The sequence below is a fragment of the Gambusia affinis genome, linkage group LG02, assembly GCF_019740435.1.
Source record: "Gambusia affinis linkage group LG02, SWU_Gaff_1.0, whole genome shotgun sequence".
In the NCBI taxonomy this organism is placed as follows: Eukaryota; Metazoa; Chordata; class Actinopteri; order Cyprinodontiformes; family Poeciliidae; genus Gambusia; species Gambusia affinis.
Genome location: NC_057869.1, coordinates 15581070 through 15601916, shown reverse-complemented (window position 1 = coordinate 15601916; position 20847 = coordinate 15581070). Strand labels below are relative to the sequence as shown.

Below are 20847 nucleotides of genomic sequence, written 5' to 3'. Positions count from 1 at the left end.
TTTACACAAAACAAATTGCACACAGTTATTAATAAAATAAAACCAATTATTCAGTTGTCTTTAGCTCATCACAACCTTTTACTTTAGGTTGAATCTGCTCGGATGGAAATTATGCAACTGTCTTTTCTGGTTTTCTGCCACTAGGCGATAATGTTCTAATGCTCTAGAGTAGAACCTGGACAAAACTAACTGAGAAGGTTTAAAATTAATTAGCAGCACCAATGTCTATCTTGTTATTGAGAAAGAATAACAAGATAAAGTTGCAAAAACACACATGCGCTACCGATTTCTTTGCCATACAAAGAAACCTGGAATGGAGTAGTGGAACGGAGTGGCAATGTAATCACAATGCACTGTAAGCTATGTAATGTTTTGAGGCAGTTGACCAAAATCCCGGACGATTTTTAAATTCCCCCCGGACATTTTTTTAGGTCTGAAAAGTAGGACATGTCCGGGAAAAAGAGGACATCTGGTCACCCTATTCTAATCACAATTCACATCTTGTAAATATCTCCCAAAGCATTAAATAATCTTTCACAATTTTCTCAAGGTTGCTTCTACACCTTTTTTACACCATACATCATTCGTTCACTATATCCTCCATTAAAATGACTGGACTATAAACTGCTAGCTCAGTTAGCTTATGTGGGTTAGCCTCTGTGGACGCCGTCAAGTCTCCCCGTGACAGCAAAAACATTTGTGTGTTTAATATATTTAACACAGTGAGCCCACAAGACCTTTTAACAAAACTCAATTCTTTTATAAATTATTTCATTTCACTTTGGGATCTATAAAGTTTTTTTTTGCGTTGAATTGAATTTGAAGTAAATTAACATCATTTTTTGAAAATTAATTTAGGTGTTTTATCAAAAGAAATAAGCTCTTGAAATTTGTCAGTGTGCGTTATTATTTTTTCTTATGAGTTTCTTGTTTTGTAACTAACATTTAATAATCTAATTTCCTAAAGTAAATATATAGTAAATTTACATGATCTTTTAGAAAATGGCTAAAAAGCACGTTACGTTCTCCCAGGGTTTCATAACATATAAACTTGTCCAGGTTTCAAATGAACTCTGAAGTTGACGTTACGGCGCATCTTTGAGAACATATTTCAGAGACGGAGCCCACAGTGCCTCATGTAAATTCTTCTGACATTTGCAGTCATCTGAGCAGTCTGACATTTACACCGTCGTCAGATGAAAACTCTGTTCTTGGAAACAATCCAAGGACATTTAGGTTCAGTTGCCAGCTAGCAGATCTGTCGCGTTACAAACTGTAATATGGAGATCTACAAGAAAATAGTGCAAATGTCATTTGTCTTGGTTTGGTTCCATCATTCTGTGGGAAAAGAAGAGAGATTATGCTTCACGTTTTCAAAGGAACAATAAATAAATGAAGGTCTTCTTGGACATAATGGCCTCAAACCACTTGATGATCTTATTTTTTTATTATCCAGGTAACTTCTAATCAGGTTGAATGTCCCTCGTCTATAAGGCATTTTGTTATATATATTTATATTTATATATATATATATATATACACACACATCACCATATACAATGTGACTGTAATGTGAAAGGCTACATACATTATTTGGTCATTTAAGTAAATAATGATCAATGAAATTGACAGCAATGAGTAACCTCCCATATTTTCAAACAAAGTCATTTTGCTCGTTTATGTGACACTCAAAGAAATTGCGGAGTTAATGGTGGTAAATAATAAAATATCCTTGTGCCTAACATGTCATTCCCCACTTACACATGCTTCACAAAGTTAAATCTGGGAGCCTGATATTGCATCAAAGAAAAGGAAGAAAGAATCTCTGTTAGATTGTTGCGGCCCTCTGGATGCGTCTCATGCCAAATGAATGAACAGCTTCCTCTGCTACAGCAACAGTCACTCGTTAAAAAGCAAACCTTCCCCGTTCTGCATTTTACTTTAAGCATATCACTCTTCAATGAGAACATTACGTAGTGTAATTATGGACCAGGCCTGAAACATTACTACCTAAATTAGAAGTACACCTACCGACTTTTTAAAGGGCAAATATCATCATATTTTAGAGTCATAATAGCCTCTACAGCCAGACCGCTGATGTGTCTCAAGCTGTTGTTTGTGAGCATAAAGTTGATCAAAAGAGCTTTTATGTGTTCTCCACATGTAGATTTAGCCACTATAATTAGTTGTAGTTGTGCTAATTAGTTTCTCATTACACCAAATCAAGAAGTGTTTAAGTGTAACTACAGCCTGTCTGTATATTAGTATTATAACTTTCTTTCCTTCTGAAGTTTAGCAATAGCTTGAAGTGAATTTTTAGGGCCAAACAACATGTTTCCATAGGAAAACATAATGCAGACAGAGTTAAAGATTCAGAATAACATTTAACAACTTAACGAGTCACACAGCCTGCGTATGGAGGAAAGAGGAACTCGGACAATCACTGCACTTATTAAGTTAAAGTAGGCTATTCTGGAGATAAGCAATGCTGGTCAGAATTGGAGCAGAAATTAAAATATCTGAATGTGAGCAGAATTTTAGTGTTTCCAACTACAGGCCTTATCACAAGTGGTAATTTGCTGCTGTTGTTTATTACAGGCAGATTGAGCTCCTGACAGAGTACTTTTAAATCCCTCCATAGTGTGCCAGCCGGTTAGGTCTTCAACCCACTGCTCTCAGACAACATTTCTACTGACTCCTCACAAGATAAAACTTGACTTTATAAACTTAAACTTTGCTATCATTACTTTTTGGGGAGAACATTGAGTTATGCCCAGGTTTGGCATAAACCTAACATCATGCCTACTCTTCTCTTCAGTGCTCACTTTTTTATTTGCAAATATGATGAGACTTGCCCTTTTTTCGCTAATAGAATCAAGCTCTAGATTTTTACCTTCAACATCTTTTCTCTACTTCCTTATGATACAAAACTCATTATCTATAAGCGATGTGTTGCTACTCAACCATGTACATTGGTAGCCTTAAGACAGATGTACCACTAACCTGAGTAGTGCATTAAATTGCAGCAAGTTGTGTTGAACAGGTGCTACCTTTCTGACAAACGTTCTTGTCTGAGCCAAAACAGCCCTTTTCAGACTTTTACAATTAATAATTACTCAGCTGGCTTAAGACCAACTGTAACCAATATTAGAAATAAATTGGCCATGTTGTTTTTTTTCCTACATCTTATTTTGTTTTTTAAAGGTACCCCCCCCAAAAAAAAACAATAGCACTCTTGCACAATTAATGTTCAATAGAAAATGAGGTATGTTTCTTTTCGTGTTAGTGCATATTAATGTAACAGTGCAAAACCAATCGCAAAAAAATATATACACATGTTCCACGATCACCTTGTCAAAATACTAATTTTACAGCATTTACCCCACCATCACAAAGCATACAAGAACCCACTATGAGACACAGAACACACAACATCCCTCTGATTATTTCACCATAAGAACCCAGGATGAAGCAAACACTTGAAACGTCAGATTCAGGTAATGGTGACCAGGAATATCAAGCTAAAGCAAGGAAGTATGTTTGAAATAAGGGGTGGCATGTCACTTCACACGTTCAAACCAACATAAAACAATCCAGATTTCCCTTAGTTCTATTTCATTGCTCTAAACCTACTGGAATGTTTAGTAACGTGTTCAGCTAATTGGCCAACACACATGAAGTACAAAAAAAACAACAAAAAAAACAAAACCTCAAAACAATTACGTTTGCACAAAAAAAAAAAGAAAAGGAGAAACTTCTATGAAAGGTGCGTACACCTGATGTTATTTAACCCTGTCCGAGGTGGTCTTTATTTGGGCAGCCAGTTCATTGGTTTTAGTGTGTGGATCAAAACGTAAGAGTGACATGTTAAATTCTTCAAAGTGTCAAAAGTCCTGCGTTTATACATATACAAGTACTAAAAAGCCGTGACTCAGAAAGCGACTGCAGGCCGAGGAACTGTGCCCGTTAAAAAGCATACGCGCTAGAAAAGACACGTGAGGATATGTCCCTTCATAAAAAAAGGGCCTGAGAGTAGTTCTGTTGTGGAAAATATGTATGGATTGTCTCAGAAACACAGCCAACCGCGTGCCACCACACAGAGCTCATAAAAAAAAAACAACCAAAAAACCCAAAAGGTTACCCCACACTCGCGGGTCGCCTGCTGCCTCCGTCTAATCCTCTTGTCCTAATAGGGAATCTGTTTTCAATCGAGAAAATAACAGAGGCCGTTTCACAAGCACTGCAAAGACCCTCTGTGACGACTGAGCGCTCGCGTCAAGGCATCCAGCTGGAATGTATAGATAGAAAAATGTCTCTGGAGGCAGTCCCACGGTACAATAGTGACACAAACAACCAGCTAAACCCTGTCATAAGAATGCAACAGGTTAAATATGTACATCACGTGGTTGCATACTCAGTGTTGCAGAGAAAAGCTTCAAAACTGAAACGCGACATAATTTCAGCGTCGAGAATTACGCACCCCGTTCCTCCATGGCTGCTCTGTTTGTGAATTTCAACACTTAGGCCTAAACTCTACAAATATTACACATATTCAGTCCTCTGAAGTGCTGCACAGCAAAGTTATGCAGAGAAGAGGAAATTTGACACAAAGCCAGCTGGATGAATTTGCACAGCTTCAGCATGAAACCGAGCCGGCTGTCAGCACTGCAGTCTTCAGCTTAAACGTCTGCCTGATCCAATCACACATCTGGATTTAAATTTGGGGTTGTTTCACTAATGACCGCAAATTAATTGTAATAATTTAGAAAAATACAGCATTTCGGCTACTCTATTTGCTGATTCCTTTTTCACAACCTGGTTGCAGAGCAACACCAGAACTACAGCAAAATATATATATATATATATAAATGTCTCTGTAATAAGAACATATGTTTATTGTTCTTATTATTTATAAGAATTATCAATTATTGAGAAACTGAGAATTGGGTTTGCATTGGATGGAAGCCAAAATGATCAAATTTAACGAAAATGAAATCTTATAATATGTCACATTCGTGTAATAAACCTAGATAACACATGAGTTTAAGTTTTGAATTACATTACTGATATAAATAATTATCTATAATCATTAATCCTTTGAGATTGTTTGTTGCTCTGATGATAGAAACCTTTCCCCAAGGGTCACAGTTTTGTATTTGTAGAAAAAAGATTATGTGATACTTTTTTCTAAAAAAAAAAAAAGCATAATTACTGAAAGTAATTAGATTCTTTGTACTGACTGATTAATGGGGCCTGGAGGAAAAAACAGCAGCATCATTTCGTTATCGGTCAGAAGTATCAGGGAAGGTCCAGCATCTCATCAGGAAGCTGGCTTCCTGACAGAAAAATGAGAAGAGCCTTTTGCACTCAAACTAAAAACTAAAATCTAATCTGCAAAAAGATGGTCGTGCCTATCAGAATCACAACAGATGTGTAGCTTGCCTGCAACATAACGGAGTATATCTAAACTGAAACTTGTCAGAACCATAATGCTCAGCGAACGCACGCCACACACTGTCGCACCATGCAAAGTACTGCACCTAATCAAGCACTCGTTCACATTCGGACAGAGAAGAATATAACGATGCCATACTCTGGTAAGGCAAATCTGAACAGAGCGAGCTGTGGTCATAAAGTCTTATTACACAGCTACAGTGTCTGGCAGCTGTCTGGCATCATTAACCCTTAGCGTGTAGTGTTTCAGAAGGGACACAAGTGGTGCAAGAGCTGATTTCCAACAGGCAAGATGAAAATGAAATCCCTTTTCGGCTTACAAAGCAAAAAAAATACCCCCGAAAAGCTACCTGTGTAACTTATAAATAAACAAAACTTGTATCTTGGCATCAACAGCTGAATTAATAATAAAAAAAGCAAATCTTTCAAACTGCGTTTTGTAAATATTGCTGCCTACAAAAAAGCTTATAACCTGCACGAGTGAAAAACAAAATGAAATAAGTTGCGTTTGAAAAAAAAACCAAGTGTGTTTTCTATAAAACACACCGCCCCAGGTAAATTTCAACCCACGGCACGTATCTGCAGTGCAGTGAGCGACTTGTAACAAAGTTTGGCCGGCTCTGTGAAAGACCAGTTGCTGTAGCTGTAGTGCCCCTTCCTCCGACGCTCAGGCTCCACTGAGAATTGAGGAAAACAGGCACCAGTGGTTTTTGGGAACAACCAGTCCTCTGTTAGTAACGTCTCTCCGTCGTCATTGTCGTCCTACGGCGACCGCACGCCGTCTGTCCGGTTCGCAGGTGGTGTCTCTTTCACACAGATAAGAAAACGCACACAGCACACATACGCACACTCACATGCTGTGTGTTACAAAATAACACACTTGTCTTTTTCTTTCGATTCCTTCTTGGCTTTGCGCTCCCCACCTGATGACTGTTTTCCCGGGCTGGATGTGGCCCCGCCTACAGGTGTGGCCCCGGCCCCAGATGCTGCTGCTGCAGCTGCGCTTGCTGGAGCTCCTCCTCTGTCCACCTCACTTTCTTCAACCGGCTCCTGTGCAGACAAGAGAGCGCAGGTTTACAGCTTTAGAATCGGACTGAATTGAACTTAATAAAAAAGACTTTAAGCTCAAGCAAACTAAGGTTATAGATTAGGAGAACAATCCAAAAGCACACTATAGATAATCTAAAATGTGTTTTTTAATTCTGAACATGTTTTAAATGATGAAACTACAAGTATCTAATTCATACGTTACACATCTGTTCACACTGACAACTCACTGCTTATAATCCAAAATCAAAATCTTTGATGCAAACATGGAGCTAGACTCAAAAACCCAACGGTAAGTTGATTAAACCCCAGATTCGCTGCAGCTCCATCAGTTCCTCCCTCCCTTTTCCGTCTCTCTGGAGTCTCCACCTCCTGCCATCTCTACCTGTGCTTGAGCCTGTGCAGCTGCTGCAGCCGCCGCTTGCTCCTGCTCTTGCTCCTGGTAGTATTGCGACGCTCGTCGGTCCTCCTCCTCTTGAAGCTTCTTGGCCAGCTCCAGGTCACTGATGCCTTCGGGGAGCTGCTCCCACTGCAGGTCCTGGCTTTGCTGCTCCTGCTGCAGGGAGAGCGCCATCAGATAGTCCTAAAAAAAAACAAACAGAAACTTACTTTATGTTTTCTACAAACACAATGTGTGATGTGTCACATCTGCTGCAAACAAAAGATTTTTGATCCCATTGTTTCTTTTGGGAAGTAATAGGGAAATAATGAACAAATATTTCATATTTTTATTTTGCGAGACTTATTTATTGTATGCATTTATTAGGAAAGGTATTGAATAGCCAGTAGTTATGCAGATTCTACATGCTACTAATGTTTGTGTAATGATTCTCCAATTCTCTGTCTTTGTTTATTTCTGTCTCTGAATGCTATTGGTTTGCTACTGATTCAGAATTCAAGTTTTTACTCTGTTATACTTGTAAATCTTTGACAAACTGCTGGTTAGGTTTTTACAAGTCAGGCTAGAACCGATCAGACCTGGTCTATCTGATCCTGCTGTCCACGGTACACTGTCTCTGGGTCGGACGGAGGCCGCAACCTGAACTCTGAATCGCAGAAGTTTCCGTCTCCATCGACGTTGTGCAGACTCTCCCAGACGACCTTCTCCTCCGTCAGGAAACCCTGGTCTGTAACCAGAAGGTACAGCTGACCCTGGGAAGAAATTGGAGTCAAAGCAGTTAGAAATGCTCTCGAATGCCATCGTTTGCTTTTTTTACTGACTGTACAGACGCATACAGTTTCCAAAAAGTGATTAGAAGAGCACAAAGCGGTCCTGAAGCGTGGTGCGACTGTTATCGTAACACACACACAGTGCTTTGCTTGCGCTGGAAACAACCGCAGACCCACTTCCCTCCTGTAGATAACAGGAAAGGTCTGTTCCAACTGCAGATGTGTCAGGCTAGCTGGGAATTGTTACAGATGGGACACATGTTTCTGGAAATTGGTCTAAATATTAGTCGCTCTCTGGATCCCAGCTGCACATCAGAGCATGACATTCATTACTTTTACAATTTATAGCACTATTGATAAAATACTAGACAACGTCAGTGGAAGGAAGAAAAATAAGAAAGAGGAAAACTTGATAACTTACACTACACATCCATCAGAAGCCTCCTAAATAAGCCTTTAATTATCAGTGCAGATGGATAAATTTTTATCACACTGATAAAGTGATGAGGCGAGCTGAAAAATGAACGTTTACAAATATCCACGTGACAAACTGGGAAAACACAATTGGACCAACCAGAACAAACCATCATAAGTCTGACCTACAGTACTGTGAAAATGTTTCAGAGCATGAAAAAAAATGTAATGTCAGACAATGCTAACTTGAGTAAAAGCAAAACGTTGTTTATAAACGCTAAGCTAATTTATTAAGGGTAATAATGTATCCAAACAAAGTAACTGCCCATAAACTGGTTGTGCCACCCAAGTTTTCCTACGAACTTACTGTAATCAATTTATTCTGGTTACTTTAGTCTGACATTAAAATATATCTCTTGATTTAAAACATGTGGAAAATACAATACAAACCATAGAGGTCCTAAGCATTGCCACTTAAAGGGAAAGAAAACACACACTTTGACCTATTGCGTTGTGTAAGATGAGCAGTCCAATAATCCCAACCCAAATGCCAAATTGTTACCACAGGTTGTATCCAAATAAGTTGGTAGCACTTGTTTACCTTGTATTTGATCATGGTGCTGAAGTGGTTGTTCCTGAAAAAGACACAGAGCTCTCCCTCCTGCACAGTGGAGGTGAGCTCACATAAGCCGTGGTACGTCAGCTGAGTGGCCGTACTGCTCAGAAACTGCTCTGCCACGATGCCTGTGACGAAACACGGAGGAAAACACACCTGGCTAAAACACAAACATGGACCTGCTTGTTTTATGAGACATAGACAGTCTTCAAAATCACAAGAAATCTGTAATATATTAGATATTTTTGTTTTGATCATTTGAAATTATATAGCAGACTACACACAGTCCAATTAAGAAATCCTTACTTATTAATAAACACTTTATAGTGTCAGCAGTGCAAATTTACAGAACACAAAGACATTTATTTAAACAATACATAGAGGCTACAAATATGAACACAGAAATGAACAAATACAATACTTTTCCATACTCCATTTTTCTTTTCTATATTTATCTAGGCTGATGGGGCGCAAAGTGGGCCCTGGAGGGCCGGCATCCTGCCTGTTTTCGTTCTCTCCCTGCTGGTAGTAACAACCTCCTCAGCATGTCAGTGTTCTTCTTAGAATGAGCCATCATTTGATCCAGGTGTTAAACCAGGGAGAGAACTAAAACCTGCAGGTTGCCGGACTGACTTTGGTCCGGACTGATCCGGACTGTATTTCAAAATACATTAAGATTCAAGTTTCCAAACTGAATAGGAGCCCTCTACAGAAATTAACTGCAAATGGCCATGAAAGAAAAAAACCACAGCCTGTTCACTACAACCAAATCTTTTACTTGTGTGGAACCCAGTCAGGAAAGAAACACTCTCTCCTCTACGAGTTGCTATCATCCCATTCAAAGGGATTTGTTGAAGTTTAAGTGATGGGTACCTTCAGTGCTACATTAGTCACCAAAGGAAGGGCCAGAAATGTGGAACAACAACAGCAAAGAGGAAGCATCTTTTGTCAGTACATTGTTGACTAAGCATCAAAATGTTTTCTTTCAGTCCTGCTGGGAGCTACTTGAGCTGAATGAGCAAATATCTGGTAGAAAAGTTCTGATATTGGCAAAGAAAACAAAGAGCAAAAGAAATATTAGAAGTAAATGCCCTGGATCTACTACATTAGGCCTATACTTCTATGCAGAGTGTTTCTGCGTGGAGTGAAGCCAAGCAATAGAGAGTCAGAAAGTGGCCAGGAAGCAAGTGTTCACCTTCCCCTGCCAGCTCGCTGTTGTCTGACTGCTTGCAGGATATTATCTTCTCCACCAGCTGGTTGTAGCTGCAGTTGCCCACTGCCTTCACAATGTCGTGCATCTGCAAACAGAGATAAATTTTTTTAAAAAGACCTTCAGCAAAAACAAGGACGCCAACCAACAGGCATTAAAAAGCTGTTATATGGAAGATTTAGGAAAGAAAGATTAAACAAACGCTTAACAGTTTTTACTCTCTGAGATCTTCAAACGTTACTTATTTCCTCCTGACGGCTTTTATTTCATCTAGTTATAGACGCAGTAGGTGATGTTAAAACACACTTGTGTTTTAATAGAGAACTGTTAGGATGTAAGGTAACTTGTTAGGGAAGAAAAGTACATGAATTCAGATTAGCATCTGGTCTGAACTAGATTCTTTTGGAGTATGTATAACCTTTAACTTTGTATTTCAATGGCAGGTTTAGCTTGAAGTCAAGAAAAATGTGGACAATGTGCAACCTGTGAGTTATCTCTTAAGAGCATGACTTTAGGCAATAGATTTCTACAAATCCTCCATGATGACAGTCTATTATTAATTGCTAATGATTTGCTTCAGCGTTCACGTTTTAAAGATCTGGTGCTCTGTGTTGACATTTTCTTTTCCTCTTTATTTTTTATTGTCGTGAACAATTCAACATTAATTCATTATCAGTGCACTAGATCTTGAAGAATACACAGAGGTCCTTGGGTTGGAGTTCAGGAGCAAAAAGATCGGCCGTACCTGGGGGTCAACAAGCCAGCCGTGGTAAAGAGGGATGTCGAGAAGGTCGAACACAATGCATTCTGGGGTGTACTCAAACACTCGCACGCCTGTGAACTTCACGTTTACGTCCAGACCCGTCTGCAGCTTGTGCAGCACTGCCATGGCGTCACTCATGTTCTGGAAAAGAAAAAGAAGAAAGAACAGGAATTAATAAAGATTTCCAAAAGCAGGTATATTAACTAAACACATCCGAGCAAAGAAACCGCTCATTTGTTTATTTTAATTTTTTTCAGCCGACTGAGGCCTTGAAAAGTGAAAATTACACATAAAGGTCTTTTAAATCTAAATAATTTGCAGAAAAGAAAAAGTACAACTTGTAAAGGAGGAAGTAAGGAAGGATTTTTCAGTTAAGTTTTTTTTTTTATTTTGTCTTTTCTCAAAATTTGCTCTTGCTACCAAGCACATTAAAACATATTCAAGGAGAATATATCCTTTTTAATTAGTGGCTAAATCCACACACTTTACATATAACTTGAATTTATCCCTTATTTTTTATTTAGAATACCAAATTTTAGCGGACATCAGTGATCTGCAAACATAAAAGCATCACACCTGAGAACCCACAGAAACCAACTCATTGTTGTTTTCACGCCCAGAGCAAAGTGTCCCAGCTGGCTCCAACGCTCTGCTGAACCCCGAGGTCGAGACCGGGCCTGCAGCTGAGCCCTGACACCGCAATGTCCACTGATTCAACTTTAGAGAAGACACACAGAGGAGGAATGACCCCTATGCCTCAAGTATGCAAAGTATGTCTGGCTTTTAAGATGGATGAAAGAGATTAGTCATGTAGTTTTGTGCAATAAAAATTGAGAAATACTAAGTTTTTGAAGCTTCTTACAAAAATCATCATAAATTAGTAATAGAAGTGTTACATAACTTTTTGTCCAACTAAAATGTGATTGAGTTTAATGAGTCATAGATTACTATGAGCTTATTTAAATGATGTTTCAAACAGATATTTACTGAAACACAGGCTCATTAAGTAATATTTCATATTTAGCTCAGAAGAACCAGGTGGTTTGGAATAACCCTGCGGTGAATTTCAATCTTTAATTCTCCAGACAGAGATCCCAACTTGATATACAGCATATAGAGCTTATATTCCAGATTTTCTTTTTCTAATTTCTAGTTTTAAGATATCAGATGATTAGTGCTGAATCATCCCAGCTCAACATAGATGCACTTCAACACTGTTATACTGTTATATTAGCACCTAAAGCTTTCTCAGGTTCTTCTCCGGTTTGAAAGTCAAGGCCCTATTCCCCATTATGTTTCTTAAGTTTTATCCAAAAATGAAGGAGAAGCAACTACCGTATTTGTCGGACTATAAACCGCTACTCCCAGTGCGGCTTATAGCCCGATGCGGCTTTTCTGTGGATTGTTCCTTCAACCACCAGGGGGCTCTTTAGCAGGAAGTGAATCATTGGAAGTCAAAGTTGGAAATCAAAGAAGAAAGTGCTAATTTTCATTTAGAACAAGCAAATGCTAGCAGCAGGCACGAGTGAGAAATGTTTTCAAACTCTCATGAAGCAGCTTTTAAGTTGAGGGCTATTGATGTGGCAGTACAGGAGGGAAATAGAGCCGCGGCAGTAAACTCGGCGTGAACGAATCATGGTTCGGCTTTGGAGAGGGTTGTGTCCTTAATATATCCAGCAGATTTATTAGGACTTTTGGAAAACCGAGAGCGGTGGAGATACTAGCGGCTTACATCCCGGTGCGGCTTACATATGTATGTTTCCAGTTTAAAAAAAAATAAAAAATGTAGCTGCGGCTTATAGTACAGTGCGCTCTATAGTCTGGAAAATACGGTCAGTTTCCAGCAACATTTTCTACAATACCTGCTTTTCTGATCATAATTGTCCTAGTTAAAACAATCCCGTGTAAACTGAGCATCAGTTCTCACATTAAGTCATCACTTATAAAAGCGCACACCGTTATGACCACATGCCTCTTAGTCTCCCTGTTTTGCAGCAAAAACAGCTGTAGTCGCGGCATGAACTGAGCGAGCCCCCCTGAATGTGTGCAGTCATATCTGGATCCAAGATGTCAGCAGCAGGTCCTTTAAATCATGGAAGATGTGAGGTGGAGCTGCGATGGGTCGACTTGTTTATCCGGCACATTCCCCAGATGCTCGATTGGATTGACGCACGGGGAATTTGGAGGTCAAGTCAACATGTCAAACTCGTTGTGCTCCTCAGACTATTCCTGAACCGTTTTTGCTTTGTGTCAGGGAGAATTAGCTTCCAAGCAAAAGGCCAAAGCTGTCATCCACCCTCAGTGCTCTGAGGGTTTGTCCCCCATATTCAACAAGCTGAGATGAACTGTGTATTCTCACAGCTTTGTGACAGAACCAGCATTAACTGCTTCAGCAACCTGAGCCCAACGTTGCTTCCCATATGTATCAATTAGACTAGCAGAATTAGCTTTGACCATCACCCTGTTACCGGTCCACTATTTCCTTCCTTGGACCACTTTTGATCAATACTGTAATGGGATAGCAGCTCATTAGCAGCTGAAAAGACCATTAGATCAAAAACTCGCCTAAAAGACTAACCCAAATACGTTTTGATGGGCAAAATGGCACCATATCAATACAGGATGTATACGTCCTGAATGTATACATCCTGTATTGATATGTTGTAATAAAATGTCATCTGGTGCCGACATTTTATATCAAGCACAGACACACTCCGAAGTGTGTGTCTGTGCTTGACACACACTTCGGAGTGTCAAGCACTCCGAAGTGTGGAGTGCTTGACAGAACAAATCTGAGCATTTACCTTCCAAGCAAGCAGAAGGACATTCATGATTGCCAGTAATGGACAGGCTCCATTCTCGTTTTGAGTGATGATCGGCGTGTATACACTGTCAAACATTAGAAACTTTCACTGTTTTGTGGAATACATTATGGCTGCAACTAATTATTTCTTCTAGTCATAGATTATTTGATCAATTATTCAGATAAAACAAATTGGCATATGCTGTAGGTATTTCCTAAATTTTAAATAACCAAATAATTTATTCATTTTTTAAGAAGATAAGAAAATATAATTGTATTGCTTAAAATGCAGCAAAATAGCATTCCTGTAATGGACGCTTAATCGTTTGTAGCAAAGGATGCATCTTCAGCTAAACAATACTTCTGACATCATCATGTGAAAAGCTCGGCAACTTTCTTTCACTATGCCTAACCGTAGCTGTAGCGTAGCATATGTTCTTTTTCTTTTTTTTTTTTTTTACATAATTTAAACCAGGTAAAGCTAAATCTAGGCTTTTTGAGGCATTTTTGGCAAAATATTTTTACAGACAAGGAAGGTTTTTCATCTTAAATGCAAAATGTATAGATTTTTTTTAAAGTTTTTACTTAGTTACTGCTTTGAGTGTGTCGTTATTACATTTGCCATTTTTCACACGTCAATACATCAATCTAATTCCATGCATTTGAAGTTGATATAACTAAATTTCCATGCAGCTGGCCCATTTCCAGTGTATTCTGAATTTTTATAGTTAAGTTTATTGTAATAGTTAAAGTGAAACTGCTTGTGCGCACCACGAACCCAACTCCAACAACCGATCAAACCGTTTCTGTCCACACAGTGAACTGTTCCTGTATATGGATTTGATGAACAATGCTTCTTTTATTCTTTTTACTGAATCTTTTTTCCCTTCCATGATTCTCATTGTGTCTTAGCATAACCCCCGCCCCCAACTGTGAACTCACTTTGACACAAATGGTGGGATATTGTGTATTTTGAAATAAAAAGCAGGATTATTTAACAGTTGTGTGCAAAACTCCACACTGCAAGGAGCGATTACACACTGGGAATAAAAGAAAAACACTGTTTCCTAAATACGTTAGCCTGTTTCTTCCAGTGACTGAACAGTCATCATGGATGAATCACCTTGTTGAGCTGGGTCCAGTGAGACAAAAGCCCAACTAAACTACACACTCAGTTCTTCTGCTCTCCTCGGTAAATATTTGACAAAAGCTAAAGAGCAACCAGGCAACTGCTATTTTAATCCAAATGCTGTCACGTGACAGATGAGATTTTTTTTTCAAGCTGAAGTTATAAATAGAACTACTTCTGTTAAAGTGTTTGCTTTTCCACAGAAGAGTGAAAACTTGTGTTTTACAGCTTATTAGAAAGTCACTAAATATTCCCACCCGACATGTTAGGAAGACAATCCAGTTTGTTTGACTGACATTCCTGTTTCCCTGAGGTCTGCCCGCAGCACTGTCCGAATGATCTGTGTGAACAAACCGCACCACTGACAGATGGCGAACGGACATGACGACACCCACATGTAAAACAGCTCACCGACCCGTCATTAGACAACCATAATAACAAGGCAGCCCAAAGTCAGGCCCCTCCCTTACTATAGCTCCGCATGCTGAGGGCCACCGCCAATTTATTTAAGAGATTTCGTTCCACATCGGCTTAAATTTAGAAAGCCCGAGCTTCCACGAGGAAACTGCACATTACTTTTAGTCGTCTGTAACTGACGGGCTTGAAATCATTCACAGATGTGCTCCAGCGCTGCCACGCAAGAGGGGGAAAAGGCGGGGCCCCTCCCACACCGTAGGCAGGACGCCACGGAGATGGGAGGAAGCGAGAAGCTGGAGCTCCATCTCTAAGTGCCTTTCCTGGTAAGCCACACACACAAGCACACACACACACACTCTCAGTAATAGCTGGTAGCTGAACCCAGCCATGCGTCTCCAAGCATCCAGTACTATGTGAAACAACACACTCTGACACTACTAACCCCTGTTGTTCCCGGAGACTTGCAAGAGTCGTCTTATGTAACCTGCAGAGGAGCAGGAAGACGCTCCGCTGCAGCTTCACATGGCTTCCAATCATCTCCCTGCTTACTTCCATGTTACTGAGAGGCCGCTGACCCAGGCTCGCTCCATGCAAATATGCAGACCCGCATTCTTTTGAGCATACAGCTACATCGGACCGATCACTTTGTACGAATAGGGAAATATTTACGTAGAACCTGAAAATAGCTGGGATATTCTGAGTGCATCAGTGACACCAAACAAAACCAAAACAACTCGAGATGCACCAATATCAGCCGTAAAAACAGATGTTTTAGTCAAATACTAAATTACTTTTCCCTATTCAATAAATGCATCAAAAATAATAACCTCCACTATTTTTTGTCAATAAATGCAACAATCTACATCATGTACTTAGATCAATTTAAATATAAATCAGATGACAGTAAGGGCTTATGGTTTGAAGCATAAATGGGCATAATGTTGTAATTCTTTTATGTTATGTTAGATTTATAACTACTACCTCTATTAAAGAACTCACAGTACATTTGTTTTTCTTTGCATTATAATTATTAGGGGGAAAAAAATCTGAATGGATCAAAATTGAAAGTGATTCATTCAGGTAAAGCTTCATCTGTGTGTCTCTGCACAAATTGCAGATCTTACTTGTTCATAGTTCAGCCGCTGAACCTCTGATATCTCCTTAGGTTTGGTTTCCAGGATGTAGTCGCCTGCAAAAGAAATGTCAACAGATGCTGATTCAATCTTGACTGACACTCAAGAAAAGCATTTGTTTAGAAGCAGAATCTGTTTGACGCTTCGGATTTTTTGTCATGAGTATGTCGCATTGGAGAACTGTTCCCCAAGAAATTATGCAGACCCAAATGCCTTCCGGTTCCCTATAGAGTTATAGTAGCACACCATCATCTTAGAGAATCTCCTTTCACATTGCTTCATTTCCAGTATTGCACAAAAAGCTAGCTCCTTTCAAAAGTCTGGTGTGAGCATGCTTCGTGACATCTCACAGAGAATCATTAATTTAATTAGGAGTTGGCAAAAGCATCATGCTGCACTGTCAACTCATGCTTTTCCAGAGAATTACTCAGATGAATACCATCAACCTCCAGTCATCAAATCCACATGGATGAAAACATCCATGCATGGAAAGAATCGCCAACATTGGAATTTCACTCGGCACCTGGAAGAAGAAGAGTACCCTGAGAGTAGCAACCAGTACAGAAAGAGAGGCTACTCACTTCAACAGAGTCAAACTTGCACATCACCAACTAAACAGAAATAAATCTGTTGCATCAGTAAAGCTAATGAACTCTAGTTGTGTTAGGCAACAGGAGCTTTTATTTCACAAGATGTTTGAACAGACCCACGGACTCGTCTTACTTCAAGCCGTCACCAAAGATACAGATTTTATTAGGGGAGAATTATCTCCCTTTCTCCTGAGTCTCTGGGATGACAGGAGAGGATAGAAGTTGTCCAGACGTTTCTGAAAGCTACTAAAGCCTTTGAGTGAAGTAAATAAATGCAAATACAAAACAAACTGTTCCACCATGTTGCAAAAACAAATCCTCACATTTGGGGGAGAAATTAAAACCACGGATAGCTCTCCACAGTCACACCAGTTTTCTCCAGGGAGATTCATAGAGATGAGTCATGTTAGCTAAAGGACACAAACAAGTCAGGGAAAAATATACTGCTGAATTATTAAAAACACTTCATTTGTTAAATTATATTGTACTCCTAACACAAGTGAGCTATGTAAATCCCTGACAGAGCTGGAAGAAAACGCTGGCAGAAATGCAGCTGTTTAGACACGACTCCTGGACACCGAAAACTGTTTTAGTAAAGAGGGGCAGGACACAGCCAGGCAGAAGACATAGCTCCTATTTCCCTTACAGCAGCAGAAGAAGAAGTTCATGGGGGGATTCCCCCCGCTGTGGTCGCTTCCTCTGTTGACTCTGGAATATTGAACTTTGCGACTCCTTAATATTCCCTGCAGGGAATAAAGTTGTTCCTCTGGATGGACAGTGAGGATACATAAATAAATACATACATAGTTGAGTCAGATGACCAACTTGTGCCTTTATAGTGTGTAACCACCGACTAGTATGACCATGAAACACGAGAATGTTCACCAGGATGTTGAAACCGACTGGCAGGGAGTTCATGGACAACTGTGAATACAAGTATGTGATCGTGCAGACTACACTTTGGCCCCCAAATACTACAGTGAGCTAATTGGACAAAACGTTCTTCAAAGACATTTTGCACAGGGCAAACAGAATAAGCCCAGTTTCAGTGACGTTACCTGTATTAAAAAGTAGAGATGCACCAATCAGACTTTTCTGGGTAGGTAAGCAAGCGATTTATGATTTTTACGTGGTCTGTGATGCCAATTCTAAGTTTGACTGATTGCAATTTTTGTTTCTTCTTAAAATGAATACAAATAAAATATACAAAAAATTAATTTCTATCTGAATTCTCAGTATCAAGTGGCTGATCCTCACACTAATTTTGGTACATCTCTACTGTTTGCGCTACACAGGTGACAAATTATGTACAGCTTTTCAATTTCAAATTGTGCTTCATCTTGTTGAAGTGCTGAGGATGGCCCAGTTTCTGATTTCACACTATTTGACCTGCCAATCACTGATCAGAGATGATCAAGAGAAAACTGGCCAACTCTGATCTCTGGGGGGTAGACTGGCACATCTCTACATAAAAGATTCAACGAGGCATTTTTTCTTCTTCTTTGGAGCAACAAATGTGTTGATCTTGAGTAACATAGCTGCAAACACTTACCAAGATACTCCATCAGTTGCTCAGCAGTTATAATTTCCATCATAGGTGGTATTTTAACCTGAAAGAGAAGAATGTACACCAGCTGTCCATGATTTCCTACACCTTAGATCAAAAACTCGCCTAAAAGACTAACCCAAATACGTTTTGCTGGGCGAAATTGCACCAACATCTTGAATGCATACATCCTGTATTGATATGTTGTAATAAAACGTCATCTGGTGCCAAAGTGTGGAGTGCTTGACAGAACAAATCTGAGCATTTACCTTCCAAGCAAGCAGAAGGACATTCATGATTGCCAGTAATGGACAGGGTCCATTCTCGTTTTGAGTGATGATCGGCGTGTTTTCCTCCCTCCATTTAATCCACTTAATGTGGTATATGGACTGGCCAGCGGCTCGGTCCTTAGCGCAGGAGGTCTTTGTCCCGTCGGAGGCGTACTCGCTCTGCAAGGCCAAGGCCAGTCCCCGGTCATCCAGCCCCTCTGAGCTTGGACACGAGTTGAGATTGGAGAACGACTCGAGTGAATCTATGCTCCGGGACTCTCCACCGAGGCTTGGGTCGGGGTCACTCCCACTCGGCAGTCCTTCCGATAAGGTGTGATCGCCGGACTGTCCAGATTTTCCGTCCGCTGCGTTTGCGCTGTCCGGACACAGAGCCGTCGGTTTGGCAAGTTTTGTCTGCTCACTTTCTCCACAGGCTGGAAGCTCAGCCTTTACATGTATGCTGTCTCCAGCGGGAGATGAGGACAGGCTGTCGGCTTTGTTGTTTACTAACTTTGAGGCACCTCCCTGGCTGTCTTCTGCTGCCTGCTCAGAGTCATGTCCCATCCCGTTACTGACCTGATCCTCGCATCTCAACAACGACGGGCTCGCCTCGGCTTTCTCCTCCGGATCCTCCTGCACAGGGGGGACTCCGATAACCTCCGGCACTGCGCTCTGAACACATCCATCGCAGCTCGGAGAACTAGCATTTGAGGCGCTGGTATCACAAGGAACGTTATCCAAAGTACTGAGGGGAGCTTCACTATTCTTTAATTTGTCGACTGCTCCTTTCACTTCGCCCGCGACCGTAGCGTCGCCCATTTCGCCCGCAATAGAGCCACACACAGAGGTCACCTCAGTGTCTCGATGCAGGTTTGCATTTTTCTCCATTTCGGTTTAAAGGCTATCGACAGATTTTTTTTTAGCAACACTGCAACGGTAGCTTCAGCCTCGACGACGCCATGACAACTCTGCAAGTGACGTCATCAGAGTAGAAAACCAACGGCTGGGTGATGCGTTCAGTTCCGCTCGTATTCTGCAAACTCGCTACTGTTAGTTCGGATGCTACATAGCGGTCGTGTAAACTCTAAATGAATGTGTTACGTTTCGATGTGTTATTTTCAAACAAAAAGATGATATTAAAGTATGAGGTTTAATTAGCCACGTGTCGGCCCATTAAAGCTGTTGGGTGCAAGCTGAAGAATATTATGTACCCATTTTGTGACTCCCCTGTAATGTGACATTACAGGAGCTTCGTGTGCCGTTCAAGTTCACTGGTTGCATGTGGAGCAAAAATAGTGGCCAGCATAGACTGAATGAAAAGAACTACCCTGAATGTATAGGACATACACACTCATGCACATTATTACTGGGGTGTAATAATGACATCTACTTGTGGCCTAGCCTATATACTTAACCCTATTAACCATTAAACGTGCATTATTCTGAACTTGAACTCAGCCTTACAATTCAGGAGCCAGATATTTTGACTCGGTGGTTCAGTTGAATTCAGATTTCGCTTTGGTGTCTACAACTTGAAAAATGAACAGACCACCAAGCGAACAAAGGTCCAGAGAGCTGTACAGCCTGACAGATAAATCAACTTCCAATATCATCTTATAACAAGTAGGGGGCAGCAAAGACTGTGAAACAGAAGATTCTCTTTGTGGGATTTGTCTTATTTTTGACAGAAATCATTTTGTTGATTGCTATTTTGAAGATTGTGAGGTTGTAAAGACTGAAATTGACCTCCTGGTTCATCCAGTGTACAAAAAACACAGAAAGTACTTGACAGTGTAATTGTTTTTTTAAATAGTAGAAGAAGTGATACAAATGATCTTATTAATCAAATAAAAATCAGGGACAATTTCATAAAAAAGTTACAACATTTTAATGTTATATATCTAGACTTATAGACTTGCTCCTTTATGTAAATTTCATATTTTAATTCTCTTTAAAAACGTAACAATTAGAATTATAGAAGGTTTTGGGAACATAGTTGGGCTTGATTTCCTTTAAAATAAACCTACTAAAGCCAAACAAGGATACTATTATTTTAAATAAAAAATAATAACAATAAATGTTTATGCTTTAATTTTAGATAAAGAATTACATTTTCTACATCAATTAACAGTTATGTAATGGGAGAATTTATATGTTGAATACAGTTGCATGCCACACTTCTAATGAATGAATATTTTATTGTTAATGTTTAGTGAAACAGTGCAATGAAATTAAGAGTACCTCTCATATGAGGTGCAGTCAAGAAAAACTGCATCACACACACGA

General features: G+C 39.9%; 1 protein-coding gene across 2 annotated transcripts; it reads right to left on the bottom strand.

The window, feature by feature from the left end:
* Positions 1 to 1432: 1432 nt before the first annotated feature.
* Positions 1433 to 20197, bottom strand: mindy2 (MINDY lysine 48 deubiquitinase 2). Of its 2 annotated transcripts, XM_044138735.1 has the most exons (9): positions 18562 to 20197; positions 18299 to 18356; positions 16148 to 16212; positions 10657 to 10815; positions 9897 to 9999; positions 8687 to 8829; positions 7480 to 7653; positions 6887 to 7084; positions 1433 to 6504 (listed from the first exon to the last, which is right to left on the bottom strand). In XM_044138735.1, the coding sequence occupies exons 1-9, from the start codon at positions 19447 to 19449 to the stop codon at positions 6319 to 6321; spliced, it is 1974 nt and encodes a 657-aa protein (XP_043994670.1). In that variant the 5' UTR covers positions 19450 to 20197; the 3' UTR covers positions 1433 to 6318. The 2 variants fall into 2 exon arrangements, with proteins under 2 accessions (XP_043994670.1, XP_043994677.1); XM_044138742.1 differs by lacking the exon at positions 18299 to 18356 and having other exon boundaries at positions 18562 to 18789.
* Between the last annotated feature and the right edge of the window lie 650 nt (positions 20198 to 20847).

Coding starts and splice junctions, on each gene's coding strand:
- mindy2 (XM_044138735.1), bottom strand. CDS start 19,449: ATGGAGAAAAATGCAAACCTGCATCGAGACACTGAGGTGACCTCTGTG. Junction 10,816..16,147: donor AGCGGCTGAACTATGAACAA/GTAAGATCTGCA, acceptor TTTCTTTTCCAG/AACATGAGTGACGCCATGGC. Junction 6,505..6,886: donor CTGCACAGGCTCAAGCACAG/GTAGAGATGGCA, acceptor TTGTCTGCACAG/GAGCCGGTTGAAGAAAGTGA.